The 15,113-nt window shown below is 47.6% G+C and overlaps 1 protein-coding gene across 2 annotated transcripts in view; it reads right to left on the bottom strand.

The window, feature by feature from the left end:
- Positions 1–716: 716 nt before the first annotated feature.
- Positions 717–15,113, bottom strand: part of SLC8A2 (solute carrier family 8 member A2) — a 627,882-nt gene continuing 613,485 nt past the window's right edge. For both annotated transcript variants that reach the window (XM_085625255.1, XM_085625254.1), the window contains one exon: positions 717–2,541. In XM_085625255.1, the coding sequence (XP_085481381.1) occupies positions 2,165–2,541 (377 nt within the window). In that variant the 3' untranslated portion in view covers positions 717–2,164. The remainder of the gene's footprint in view (positions 2,542–15,113) is intronic.

The raw sequence follows: 15,113 nt of genomic DNA, 5'->3' as shown, positions 1-15,113 counted from the left end.
ATCTGTCCTACTATGGCTTCGCAAACTAGGCCAAGTACAACCCCTTCAACACGAATTTCAGTGGTACCGCTGGTGAACAGCCACAGGCTTCTCAGGAAAGTAGGGCAGGGGTGTACAAACTGAACGCTCCGCAGCACAAAATTGTAGGTCCAACTCACTGCTTTAATTTGATACGAAAAGGACTTTAATAAACACTTAAAACGGTATATGACAGCAGTTACAAATCAGCCGGCCCAGCATTTCCCCATGTTTCCCCAACCGATCCTACCTGTGTGTCCTCAGTCCTCAGCCACCGTCCAGTCCACGAGTCACGACGACCACGAGGCTCAGGCGACGCGCACGAAGTGAACCCGACCGTTACCGGATCCAAGCAGCACGCTTACCTTACGTCAAGCTCGGCATCCAATCAGGATTGCCCCTGCTCATGCTGCGCGGTGACCGGCCAATCCTGGCGCAGTGGCGCTGCATGCAGCGCCAGGATTGGCTTGGAGGGCATAGTGACTGCTCGCCCTGTCGCCCTTTTGCTGCCAGCGCTGCCGCCAGCAGGTCCTGCACCCCCCCCCCCCCTACTAGCTAATGGGGCCGGCCTGGGTGCGCATGCTCGGGCAAGTTGCTGCCCGAAGTATACATGCGGGGAAAGGGGAAAAAAAAAGTTTTTAGACCTGTCAATCATCCGGCTTCAAATCAATGACCACACCAGCCAGCCCGCCCCCCTGCACACTCCCGATAAAGTCGGGTGCTGCCCGGCGCCGCCGGAATAATGTGCGCAGTAAATGGTAATTTGGACATTATATTTTAATTATTTAACGCGGGTATTATTTAACGCGGGTCCAATCAGCAGGGCTGGTGGGGCTACGCCCCTACGCCCCAATGGACGCACCGCGGCTGGGCAGTCCTGTTCAACATGATAGCGTAAATACAAAGCAATGTTCATTGGATGGAATGAATTGTTTGGCCCATGCACACCTGCTCCCTCAGTTCGGAAAGTGTCAGCTCCTCTAGGCCATTTGTTTGCTAACACACGTGACACAAAAAGTTTATTAGCCTGGCAAAACACTCGCCAGGCAGCAGAGAAAAGGAACAGACCGACGATCTTCACATCTCTCTTTTCGTTGCATTTCACCTTGGGACCCGCAGTCCAAGTTGTGCGTTCAAGTGGCAGGCAGAAGACAACACCAAACAATGACTTCGATTGTCCCAGGAGTCAATCAGAGCTCGCTGTGGAGGCTCCGCCCACAATATGGTACGTCATGAGGGTAGGTCACATGATACGTCACGTGGTACACGGTAATCCACATTGCTGTTTCAGGCAGCACCCTGTCCTCTGTGGAGTCCAGATGTGCCTGTGGAGTCCAGATGTGCCTGTTATTCCAAAAGTGGAACGCATTTGTATTCTTGCACATAATTAGAAACTCTTTTTTGTAAAACTTTTCCCCACCCACACCCCCTTCTCAAGGCGTAACCACAATAACAAAGCAAGAAAAAGCAGTGCTCCAGAATCAACTACACCATTGGATATAGCGCCCAAACAGCTCGGGACTGAATGGCCATTTAAGGCATTTGCATGAGTCCTGTATGGAAGGCGTAGCCAATGACGTGATCCCAGAGTAAGGGGTTCGGGGGCTCTCCATGTAAAGGGAGGGAGACTAAGAAGGAAAACAAGGGGCTCCACATTTAAAATAGGTATCGAGCTGGACAGGACATGAACACAATCCACCAGCTCTTCTGGCACTGAAATAAATAGCATTCAATTAATAAATACATCATCAATAAATATTATAAAATAATTGGTCAAGGGGGGACTTTTTGTGTTTCACTGAAAATCAAATGGCAGATGACTGAGCAGGAAAATAACATTCTTGGCTAGTTGACGCTGTACATTCAGAAGCCCTTAACCTCAAAAGGTGAGTCATCCGTCTATTTTTTCTCTCCCTCTGGTCACCTCCCCTGACAATTCTGCAAATACGAGGTTTAGAGTTAAACAGGCTATTCTAGTTGTAGAAAGGTGGGGGGAGGTAATGAAGAGGTTGCAGGACTTGTATGCCCTAGGAAAAGAGGACCCATGTAGGGAATTTGGAATATTCCAGGCACCGCTGGTCCAATGCGTAGAGGCTCCTTCTTAAGAGATCTTGCAAGTAAACATAGTCCCCCCTCTGGTAGAGTCTTAGAACCCTTTGATATGGCAGTAGGCCTCCAGGCTGGAGAATAGGATGTAGAGAAACCAAAGGCCGACGAAGAGAAATGAGGTCAAAATCTTGGTGGTTCTGGATCCTCCAAGCTCGCCCCCTATGCTCGGCCTCCGGCGATACATCAACACACTGATGCAAACAAACGCAAAGATGGTGAACAAGGTGACAGAAAAGGCCAGCGAACCAGGCTCCACATTGAAATCCTTCCCCTGGACAGCCCAGTAAATGGCCGCCACAGACCAGGCCACTCCGATACCCAGGAACACATTGACGGCATTGCTCCCTGTCACGTTGCCAATACAGGCATCTGCATACTGATCCTGCATCGCTGCCACCTTGCTGGCAAAGGTATCTGTAAGTATAAAGACAAAACTTCAAAAACAGCCCTTGGTGTGAGGAAGAACATTATGAAAGTTTGGTGTCATTCGTGCCATGTGCTCAGAATGTAAGCGGTTCCCCGTTACTAACAAGACTTGGACCAGTACTCATTTCACTGACAGTCCCACACAAGGCTGATTGATTTTTGCTATTTATTCTTCTCAGAAAAATAAATACAATATGTTGCTACATGCTCTGCAATAAAACACCAGAAATGTCACTGGTGCTGTTCCCTGATGACATCATTCATATATCAGACAAAAAATAGCGAAAAGGTTACTTCCTTAGTAAATCTTGCTCTTGGACTCCGTGAAATGCGTATTGGAAGGGACTGTTGCTTTACTGTGACATGATTGCAAACTGTTTGCCCTAGGTTGTCAGATTACATGCAGTGAATGGGGTGGGCGGACCTCGCGGAGTTTTACTCTGCAGAATTCCGCAGAGTTCCATTAAAAACTCTGCGAGATTCCGCAGAGTTCCGCCTGTCGGCGTAGCTGCCGTTCACTGCACCCCATCGAGCGTCAACAAGCCACGAATAACAGCTGGAATTAAAGATCCTGGCGCCAAAGTGAGTGAGGCCGGGGAGAACATGGCATGAATTACTGAATCAATCTCCTTTTATCTCCTTCCTCTTGTGCTCCCACGTACTCAGTGTTGGCTCTGTAGAACAGCTCATGGAAATGATACCTTCAGTTTCACAAATTATTTACCTAATGTTTAGAAGACATATAAGAAAAGGGGATCTAAGGGAGGGAGGGAACATGAGTCCAAGGGTTAAGAAGGGCATGTGCATTTTTCATAATGCGACATCGGATTTTTGTCGTCTGTTCCAGCTGTGGGAGCCAATACCCAAGATGAAGACTTTAGGAGATAGTTAAAGCCTAGGCTCAAGACAGCGTCAATTAAATTTGACCAAACACAGCATCCACTTTGGAAGAGGAATCCAGTGAATGGCATTGGCAGTTTGCAAGTGCAATAGGCCATAGATGTTGCTTTCCTTCCTGTGTGACGAGCTTTCACGGGGCGGTGTACACTGGATGTGAGAGCATGGAGTGATGATGGAACTGATCCACTGTGACGTCACACAAAGCATTACCACCATAGCTTGCAAACAGAAAATAAAGTCAATCTCTTTTATCCTGACATGGTAGCACTTGGAAGTTCTTTTAACCTCTTCAGTGCCCATGACGAGATAGTCTCGTCATGGAGCACGGTTGCGCTGTGCCCATGACGAGACTATCTCGTCATGAACCCCACCCACTAATAAAACGCCCAGCACAGGAGGGGGAAAGGGCGTGGCACAGAAGGGGTTAAATATAGCAAGTCTGAGGAAATGTACAGAGTGAATGAACCAAAGTCTAACTGCAGAAAAAGCAAGTCAGATGCTTTCTATCACAGGAAGTTATACCTTCGATGGAACAAAGAAGACACAATATTCCACTTCTCTTCGGATGTCAAATCCTTAATGGAGGATAACAATGACTAAATCCATCACATTACCTTCTAATTTTAAGTATTTATGAAAATTCAACCTAGTTGGTTTGCTTACATAAGTCTTAACAATGTCTCCGACACGTTGAAACGTGTTTGCTGTATTACGCGGAACTACATTCTCCATATAAAAGAGAATACATTATTTTTGTGTTAAAATCACATTTTGACATCAGAAATTCCTTGCAGTAAGAAAAAATATTACCACTCACCTGGCATAGCTTATTACTAGTGAGTAATGTCATCACAGCCCCGGCCCATAATTCATGTAATGTGGTTTGACCAGCACTGACAACACAGCAGACATTATCATTTGCTTTACTTTCCACGCCATGTGTGTTATCTGTAAGCATCACACTCAACAGGTTATATCAGCAGATATCTGCACAAACATACACTGCACTGATACCACAAATAAATGTTACCATAACAACACTCCATCTGTCTTTGACAACAGCACACATTTAGGCAGAACATCACACATTAAAAAGAGTCCACCTATACCACTGTGTTAGACAGTCTATCTCACACAGACACACACACACGCGCGCACACACGCACACACACACACACACACACACACCCCTAATCATACACCTTTTAGCAAACATGCCACAGTGCACAACAGCCAGAATAGTACATTCACACCTAACACAGCATAGCTATACCATGCAGTCGAGTATCACCATGAACCAAGCACCAAAATAGACTAAGAAACACAACATCTACAAGACAGAGCCTAGATCTTACATCCAGTGCTGCCCAAATAAGTCTCCAACTGGCTACACTGGCACTAAAAGGGGCATAGGACTGCTACGTAACTAAAACACAAATATATTTGCCAGGCAACAGGCACACAAAAAATGAAGATACATAAGCCATCTTGATACAGCTCTCTGGTATCACTATTCAAACCCATAGCTCACTAGAGCTGACTCACTCATTTAACAGAGGTGCATTTCTTCACCACAATGGCTGCACATTCCCACAAACTGAATCAGACTTCGCTCTGGGTTGAAAACCTCAGAACCATTTGGAAACGTACTGCTGAACTACCACTGTGATGTCAGTTTCAATACTTTATTCGATTTCATAATAAAATCATAAAAGTGCATTGCATTACATTGTAAAATCTAATACCCGATATAGTTCAAACGCTTCATAAGACAAATACTTGTCAAGAGCAATTTAACATTTTCTTTCTAGCATAAAATGCGGTCCACAAAAACTTCCGGCACACCTCCATGGTAGACAAAGACTGTAGGTAAAGATAAACAGGGCGGCATTGTGTGAAGTTGAGCGATTTTAAAATAGGCAAAATATAAATGTTCTCCAAGTGCTATAAAATGTGCAGAAAAGAACTACATGAATAGTACTCTGGGCCGTCAGGGTATCACAGGGACAATGTATTCGTTTTGCAAACCATTCATTAATTTCAGGAAAACTAATTAAACGAGGATAAATATCCATTCTCGAGTGGGTGAGTTTAAATCTATGCCTAGAGTTATATACAGCTTTAAGATAAGGTTGTATTTCATATGCAGTTAGGATGGCTTGGTTTTTTAATACGCTAGGCTTTAATATTTTGGTGGTCAATCTAAGATTCTCAAGGTGCGTCATATATTTGTTTTTCAAATGTTTTCTATTGATGACTACCAGGGATTCTGGATCACGTAATAATCAGGATACCCCAGGTCACGGCGAAACATTGAATATATGTCAACCAGGGTATATGTAAAGGTGAGCTCGCTTTAAGGCAATCCCTGATAAAAGCACAATTTAAGGCAGTATAATCCGATGTCCAAATTTTGTGCCATAATCGAATGCACTGCAGTATTATTAAATCTGTAAGGAACGGGACACCCAGTTCCGCATGACAGACATATGCAGAGGGAATCTTTGGAGTGGCAAGAAGATACTTTAAAAATTCATTTTTCACCGTCTGCAATACCCTACAGGTAGTATGTCCCCACACTCCTACTCGATATAAAGCAACGCTCACACATTTGGCTTTATAGATCTTTCTAATTTCATTGGGGGTTCTTACCCATCCTTCTGGCTAAGTTTTGTAGAGCAATCGTTGCTTTTTTAAACTGTAACTTCCTAGTGGAAATAGTGCTGGTCCATGAGCCTTCTATGTCAAATAATATGCCCAAATAAGAAAAGCTAGTTGTAAAACCAATATTTGTGTCCTTGATTTTAAATCTCGACACATTGCTGTTCTTCTCCCATATTTCATGATGAACATTTTAGATTGGTTAACTAGGAGACCTAAGTCCTGCATATAATCCAAAATGTTTGTAAAAAGGCTCTGTAGGCCCAGGGGAGTTTGTGCCATAAGGACAGCATCATCCAGATAGAGGAGGGCCGGGACAGGTCGATTTCCAATCTGAGGAAGGTCTTTGCACTGGGTGGCTAGCACAGCCCATACACTGCTTATATATAATGAAAAAAGGAAGGGTGCTAAAACACAGCCATGTCTCACCCCTCTCTCTATGTTAAAAAAATGTGTACATTCTCCCATAGTGCCGTATCTATCCATAGCTCTACATCAAGTATACAACTCTCTTAAAAAGTTGATAATCGATACCTCCACCCCCGTATCTCTCATAATTGCCCACAGTTTTTCATCAATGGCACAACCGAAAGCTGATGACAAATCAATAAAAGCCAGATAAATGTTCCCCTCTTTGATCTTGGTATACTTTCCAATTAGCATGCTTAGATTCAGTCCCTGCTCTATAGACCCAATTCCAGGCAGAATCCATATTGAAAATCTGACAAGATATCATAGGATTCCGCCCAGTCCTGTAGCCTATTCAAGATGATGCAACCAGCTATCTTTGCTAAGGAATTGAGAAGGGAGATCGGCCTATAGCATGCAGGATTAAGACAATCTCCATTTTTGTAAATCTGGACAATACATGATTCTGTCCACATACGTAAAAAACCTATGTTGCAGCATGCCCTCAAAGCAACATCAAGAGAGGACCCCATAAAGGGGTAATTTCCTTAAACAAATCCAATGGTATGGTGTTAAATCTGGGGATTTTCCCACCCTTACTTGCATTTATTGCCCTGTTAACTTCCTCCAAACTGAAAGGAGGGATGGTGGAGGCTTGGGGAATGACATTGGTATCAGTGTTGCAAATGTCATGGCCCACTCTGGCATTACTAATGGCAATTGAGTAGATAAAATATTTTGTCCACTCACTGCGATGTCATACTAATGGTAGATTGTGTGCTGTATAAATGGCAACTAATAATAATAAAAAACCTCTGAGTGGTACATAAGTGCAGTGGAACCACTCCCATCACATGCCACACAGTAGTGACCCATGGCGTGCTAGGTAGGGTTTCCGAAATATTTGCCAAGAAATGACTTGCTGCTTTTATCAGCACTGCAGAGCTGACCTGCCCAGGGCTGTGGTTTAGCATTACCTTCTTCGAACCACTCCCTTCTTGTATTTGTTCTTTTTGCAGGATTTTGCCATACTAAAATCAATCCCAGAAATAATTAGCAGGACGTTTGGCAAACTGGGAAAATAAAAGGAAGGCCTACACCAGATTTGACCAAAGTCTGGTCATGCCTAAGAGGCTGTAAGGTGATACAGTTTTCAGGTGCTGCTGTTCCTTCCCATTTCAAAACTGTCATGGTCTGGAGTCAACAAATTGATGATGCTAAAGGATTTAGGGTTTGTAAAGAGCATTCCCAAAGCATAAGCTGATATGATCATCTATTAATATTTAGACAGGTTGGTCAAACACAACTTCTCCAAAGTCAGCTCACAGAGAAACTGGTGTTCAGAATGCTGCCCTTGGACAGCACTCATTGGATATGAGTTGAACACAATAGTTTTTTTAACTAAGTGATTCTTTCCCAAGAGGAAAACCTATACATTTACACGTTTTAAAGAGTGCTGCTTTAAGTGGCAAGAAGAGGTCCCAGGAATCTAGCACTAGTAAAGGCCTTTGCCCACCATATTGCCACCACAGTTCTCCAATCTTAACTTATGAAGTTAAAAAATAGAAATAGGAATAACATATTACTCATATATATTAAGGTAAGTAAAAAGGACGAAACATAGTGCTCCGACTGGAAGCTGTGAACAAATTATGTGAAACAAAAAAGGAGCTAGACATACTAAAAACAGATAAGGTTGTTTGATCATAAGGAGACGAGGGTGGACAGAAAAAAACAGTTGCTTACCTGTAACTGCAGTTCCCCAGTATTAGCAGAAGCTCTGTGAACCAATGCTGCCTGAGCCATTTGGGAGCTATTAGAATGAGGCGACGGGGGGGAAAAGCGTATGCATAAATCCCGGACCATCTCATTTTAAGGGCCTTCAACCATGACCATGGGAACAGGTATTGACTGCTGTAAAACTGGCATTTGGCATGCTTGTCCATCACGAAAAGATCTAATGCTGGTTTGCCCCAGCGAGAGAAGATCCAGTCCAACATTAGCTGCTCCAATTACCACTCGTGGCAACTGTCTCTGGTTCTACTTAGAGTGTCTGCCAAGGTGTTTTTCACTCCTGACGCTTGACTTTTAGAGCTATTCCATTGGATGCCTGCAAATTTTAAAGGTCTTGAGCCTCCTGAGAGAGACTTAGGGACCTTGCCCTCCCTTGCTTGTTGATGTAATACATGCTGGTTGTATTGTCTGCATGGAACAGCATGGAGACTCCTGCTATTTGCGGAAGGAAGGCTTGAAGAATGAAAAAAATGGCATTGAGCGCTAGATGATGTATGTGCATCGACTTCTGGAGTGCAGACCATTTTCCTTGGATTTGAAGGTCCTGCATATGGCCGCCCCAGCCTTCCAAGGAGGCATCAGTGGTGATGAAGGTGATGGTACTGAGGTCAGGAATGTGAGGCCTTGTGAGAGATGAGATGCTTAAGACCACCACGCTAGTGTCTCCCACATCTTTGAGGTAATGTTGATCAAATCTTCAAGGGAACCTTATGATTGGATCCATTGCATATGGAGCTCCTCCTGCAGTGGCCTCATTTTCAGTCGTGCCAGAAGGACCAGGTTTGCCGCTGAGGAGATCATGCAGAGGAGCGACTTGAACAGCCACACTGAAATTGACTTTCTTTTGGAGATCCTTAGGGTGAGGCTTGACAATCCTTGTTGCCTGTCTTGAGGAAGATAGACTTTGTTTCTGACTGTATTGAAGTTGACTCCCAAAAATATTCTAGTCTGACTTGGGATGGTCGAGGATTTGGGGTAATTTACTGTGAAGCCCAGCCTGTGGAAACAGTGAGAGGCAGGCTGTGGTAGCTTCGTAAGCTTGCTGTGGTGTTGAGGATTTGAGCAGCCAGTCGTCTAGGTAAGGAAATAACTGATGACCTTGCTTGCGGAGTGTGGCTGCTAAAGGGGTGAGACATTTAGTGAACATTCAAAGGGGCAGACTTGAAGCCAAAGGTAAGGACCTTGAACTGGTAATGGGTACTGGCTTCGGTGAAACAGAGATACTTGCAATGCTTTGGCTGTATGGGATTGTGGAAGTACGCATCTTGTAGATCCAAGGAGGTCATGTAATCGCAGCTATTTAGCAAGTGGAGAATGTGAAAGAGTAATCATATGGAAGACTGTTTGCGCAGAAAGTTTGTTCAGTTTCCTGAGGTCTAGGATGGGTCACCACTCCTGATTTCTTTCGTTCCAGGAAAAAAAAGGAGTTAAATCCCATGCCTTCGTGTGAACAAGTTACTCTTTCTATTGCACTCTTGGCCAGCATTATTAGAGCTTTTTTTCCTCAGTAATTGAAGATGAGGTGGATGAACCCTCTTCAGAGAATTGTTTGGTGGTCTCTGCACAAACTCTAGGGTATGTCCATAGCTTACTAAGTCCAAGACCCATTTGTGTGATGTTATCTCCTACCATTGGGGAATGTAGTTGGAGATATTTGTGCCCACATGAGTGAAAGGGGAGGATGTAGCCGGCACTTGGTCCAGGTCCCTGTTTTAAGCCTATATCGTGACTCTGAGGGTGTGGCTTCCAGAACGCACCTTACTTGTTGTAAGCTGCTGAGGGTGGTTGATGGTAGGTCTGCTGGTAGGTGGGCCTATACTGAGATTGAGGTTGGTAACGCTGTGATCGTTGATAGCCCCCTCTGTAAGTAGAGAAAAGTCTTCCTCAAGTCTCCTGATTGGGCAACTTCATGAACTGGAGAGTGCAGAGAGACCTAGCGGTGTCAGTGCCCATCCTTATAGCCAATAAGGCGTAATTGATATGTTTCCCGAACAAAGTTGTGCCGTCATAGGCTATGTCCAGGATCTTTGATTGGGCCATCGGTCTAAAAGAGGTGCCTTGAGCCATCCATGGCATCTTGAGACTGCTGCTCCAGCCAACTGACGAAAGCCTGTGGAGGTGATGTCGAGCACAGTCTATAATTTCTGAGGAAGTGCGTTCGCCCTCCTTTAAGATTTTTTTGCCTCTGCCTTCCTGTCTTCAAGGATCAAATCGAGCAGACTGCTGACATCTGACCACATCTGGTGGTCATAGCACCCCAGGAAGGCTAGTGAGTTGGCTGCTCGAACGGTGATGGCAGACATGAGAGAGAATCTCTTCCTTATGTTGTCCAAGCGTCTGCCTTCTTTGTGTGGTGGTGCAGAGATGGAAGCAGAAGGGTTTTTTTAGCACCTTTGCGCTGCTTTTGAAATAAAAGTCAGGCTTGGGAGGACTGGTGAGGCAAGCAGAAGAATCATCTTTGGCTTTGTATTTTTTGTCCAGGCGAGGTGGTACTGGTGCTAACATAGCTAGATATTTTACGATTTTTATACCCTCATCCCAGATAGTCTATCATGGGGATGGCTCTGACAGACTTTCTGTCTTGCTCTTTAAAGTAATGACGAAAGCAGTCGGACTGCTTGATAGAAGTTGGCAGTGGAGTAGTGCTGCAGCTTGGTTGATCAGATTATGAAAACACCTGATGTCCTCTGGGGGAGAGTCTGAAGGATGAGGTGGCAGAGGAGACAGAGTAGGCACAATGTAATCATCCCATTCGCCCGTGGATGTTGAGTGTCAGGAATCTCGCCTTCCTCCCTCTCATCCTCTGATGGTGAGTGGTCCTCCATTGGAGGTGGTGCAATATTGAGAGCAGGTGTTTTCCTGGGCGTTATTGACGGAGGGATATTTCTTGGTGTGGAATGAGAAGCAGGCTGGGGCATGGCATGGCATGTAGATATTGAACTACAGAAATGGGCATGAGCATTTCATCTTGTCTGGGTTGAGGAAGGGGGTGGTATTCATAGTGTTCCTAATGCCGCTAGTTCATAGTATGACTGATAGTATAGCTCTTCGTCCTCATCATCAGTATCTTCCTCCTGGTATTTCACTTGAAGCTCTGAAGGACTGTTTGCACACCCAAAAGGCTTGTTATGATCTGATTCTTCTAAGTTCAATACATTACTGGGTAGTAAAGGTGAGACCTTGCTTGGAGAGGTCACTTCAGGCTTTAAGACAGTATTAGTTATTTTTGTAATTTTAATCTTCGTTGACGACGTGAATGTAAACTTGGGCGTCAACGGTAAGTATTTCTTCATCAACGGTGCTGTCATCGACGGGGTAGCTGTCCACAATGCTGTCGTCCACGCTGCCATCGTCCACGGTGTTGTCATCGATGGTGCTGAAGCTGGTGGCGCTGCCGTCGTCAGTGATATTGTCAATGGCGCTGCTGTTGATGGTGTACCTGTCAACGGTGTCTTTGTCAATGGTGACTTCTTCGATATTGGTGCAGTCGAGGTCAACTCCGCCGTCGACGGTGGCTTAGTGGAGGAGATCACCTTGGTTGACGAAATGGGAGCGTTAATAACTTCAATCGTCGATATTCTCTACCACGATGGCCTCAAGGACAAGATGGATAATACAATTTGAAATGAAGCTGTACGCTGGGTCCATCAAGAAGGACTGTTCAAGTCTTGACATTTTTTTTTTTTTGTTTATTGATTTTCAAAGCTAAGGCAATATACATTACAAACAGAAAAAAGAATCAAAGCCAACTCAGGAGTCACCGCAGAGCAAACAGAACCCGGCCTTCTTCCGCCACCCCACACCACCTTGTCACACCTAAATTATTAAAACAATTATATAACCTCCCCCCATAGTCTCGACGGTAATACTCACAGACCTGATGCTCCTCACAAACTAACCTGCTCCTGGATATGTGCCTAGACACCCTCCACTCAGGTCCCTCATATTTTCTCATATTGCTCATGCATCTCCTACTCTTGTGGACCATTTTTCCCTAGATCCTGCACAGTTCCATTCCTTCCACTAAACCCGGGCAGTGAGGACTTCCCCAGTGTCTAGCAATAACTCTCTTAGCTACAATATAGCCCACGTTGATCAATAGCTTGATATTTTTTTTTCCCTGTTTTCTCGTTCCGCTTTAGTGTGCTGTTTCTGCTCTGTATTTCTGTGATTGTCTTCCCTCCCTGTGGTATTTAGTTATACTTAGTTCGTTGCCTTTGTCCCCTGTTGCCCCTCGTGGTGCTCAGCCCCTGCCGCGTTTCCCGCCACCTCCCCGCTCCCCGCCGCTGCCCCCCTGCGGCCCCGCCCCCTTCCCTCTGCCGCCCTTCCCATTCGCCGCCCCGCTCCCGCCTCCCAGCTGTTCCTCCCTCCCACTGGACCATATAGGACAAAGGGAGCGCGGTGGTTAGCAGTGACCTCTGACCCTCTGGGCCGGTCACCCCACGCACCGCACTCACTCCTCCGTGTGTGAGCCCAGGCTGCCCCCGAGTGCCACCGCTGCCTGCAGCTGTGCTCCTGGCCCCCGACCGCTGCTGCTTGCGCTGCCTTGTATTGTATTGGCTTGTATTGTATTGTAATTTTTTTTCCCCTGTTTTCTCGTTCCGCTTTAGTGTGCTGTTTCTGCTCTGTATTTCTGTGATTGTCTTCCCTCCCTGTGGTATTTAGTTATACTTAGTTTGTTGCCTTTGTCCCCTGTTGCCCCTTGTGGTGCTCAGCCCCTGCCGCGTTTCCCGCCACCTCCCCGCTCCCCGCCGCTGCCCCCCTGCGGCCCCGCCCCCTTCCCTCGGCCGCCCTTCCCATTCGCCGCCCCGCTCCTGCCTCCCAGCTGCTCCTCCCTCGCTCCGCCCCCCCCACTCTCCACATATGGCAGAGTGGCAAACGCGCAGCGTTGACGCACAGCGGGCGCGCCCTAAGCGCGCCGAAGGCGCGTCAAAGGCAAGCCCGTCTGCGCCCGTCCGCGCCTGGCCCGCGCCCAGCGCCCGGACCCCTGGCCCCCGCAGACACCAGCCCACCCGCCGAACCTACAACACCACCGAACTCAACGCACTCAACACCGGCTGGATCCCTGGATGCTACCGAGACGCACCCACGGACCCTTCAGCTGCCACTCCTGCAAGTTCACCTGCATCCGGACCTGCACTGCGCCCGCACCCACCGTGCCGACCCCCAGCAGCAACCACCTGAAGTGCATCCTGCTCAACACCCGTTCCGTCCACAGACACGCCGTAGAGCTCTGGAACATGCTCGACACCACATCTCCAGACGTCGCCTTCCTCACGGAAACCTGGATGAACGCCACCTCAGCACCCGACATCGCCATCGCCATCCCGGACGGATACAAGATCACCCGGAGGGACCGCAGCAATCAGACCGGAGGAGGCATCGCCATCATCCACAGGAACACCATCCGCATCACGACCAACACCGATGACACCCTCACATCCGCCGAACACCTGCACTTCCAGATCCACACCAACCCCAAGACCACCCTCAGAGGCACCCTCATCTACAGACCCCAGGGACCACGCACACAATTCAGCGAAGACATCGCCGACTTCATCAGCCCGCACGCCCTCCCCTCCGCTGACTACATCCTCCTCGGGGACCTCAACTTCCACCTGGAGAACTACAACGACCGCAACACCACCACCCTGCTGGACAACCTCGCCAACCTCGGTCTCAAGCAGCTGGTGACCACCCCCACCCACTATGCCGGACACACACTCGACCCCGTCTTCTCATCCAGCAAGGACATCGCCTTCAGCCACGCCACCGGTCTCCACTGGACGGACCACAGCTGCGTCCACTTCAGCTTCAGAAAGAACACGATCCACCACCACCAGCAACAGGTTGCACGCAGAAGCTGGAACAAAATCACAGCCGACCAGCTCACCGCATCCCTGAGCCAGGACCCCCCCGCCAGCTCAGCGAACCCCAGCCAGGCCGCCAACAACCTCACGAAGTGGATCAGCAACTGCACAGACGACCTCGCCCCTCTGAGGACACCGCCTAGCAGACCCGGCAGTAAGAAAGCACCATGGTTCACCGACGAACTCAAGAGCTCCAAGAAGAACTGCCGAGCACTCGAGAGAGCCTGGCGCAGAGACCCAACACCAGACAACATGACCACCCTCAAGCTCGCCACCCGAAAACACCACCAACTGATCCACACCACCAAGAAAACCGCATTCAAGGAACGACTGGACAACAACGCACACAACAGCAAGGAACTCTTCAACATCGTCAAAGAGCTCTCCAACCCCAACGCCGGAAACAACGACATCACCCCATCACAAGACCTCTGCAACTCCCTCGCCTCCTAATTCCACAACAAGATCGCAGACATACACAACAGCTTCATCACACAGCCAACGCACCCCACGACCGCACCTGCAACCCCCACCACCACCCTCCGTGCCTGGACCCCGATCAACACCGAAGAAACCCGACGCACGATGAACTCCATCCACTCCGGATCTCCAACCGACCCCTGCCCTCACCACATCTTCAACAAGGCCGACGCTGTCACCGCACCCCACCCCACCTACGGGACATCATCAACGCCTCCTTCGACACCGCTACCTTCCCGGAGAGCTGGAAGCACGCCGAACTCAGCGCTCTACTGAAGAAACCATCAGCGGACCCCACCGAACTAAAAAACTACCGCCCCATCTCGCTCCTCCCGTTCCCGGCCAAAGTCCTCGAGAAGACCGTCAACAAGCAGCTGGCCGCCTTCCTCGAGACGAACGGATCCCTCGACCTCTCGCAGTCTGGCTTCCGGGCCAACCACAGCACCG

The sequence above is a fragment of the Triturus cristatus genome, chromosome 9 (assembly GCF_964204655.1).
Source record: "Triturus cristatus chromosome 9, aTriCri1.1, whole genome shotgun sequence".
Lineage (NCBI taxonomy): Eukaryota > Metazoa > Chordata > Amphibia > Caudata > Salamandridae > Triturus > Triturus cristatus.
The sequence above is the reverse complement of the archived record's forward strand: the minus strand, read 5'-3'. Positions and strand labels throughout refer to the sequence as shown.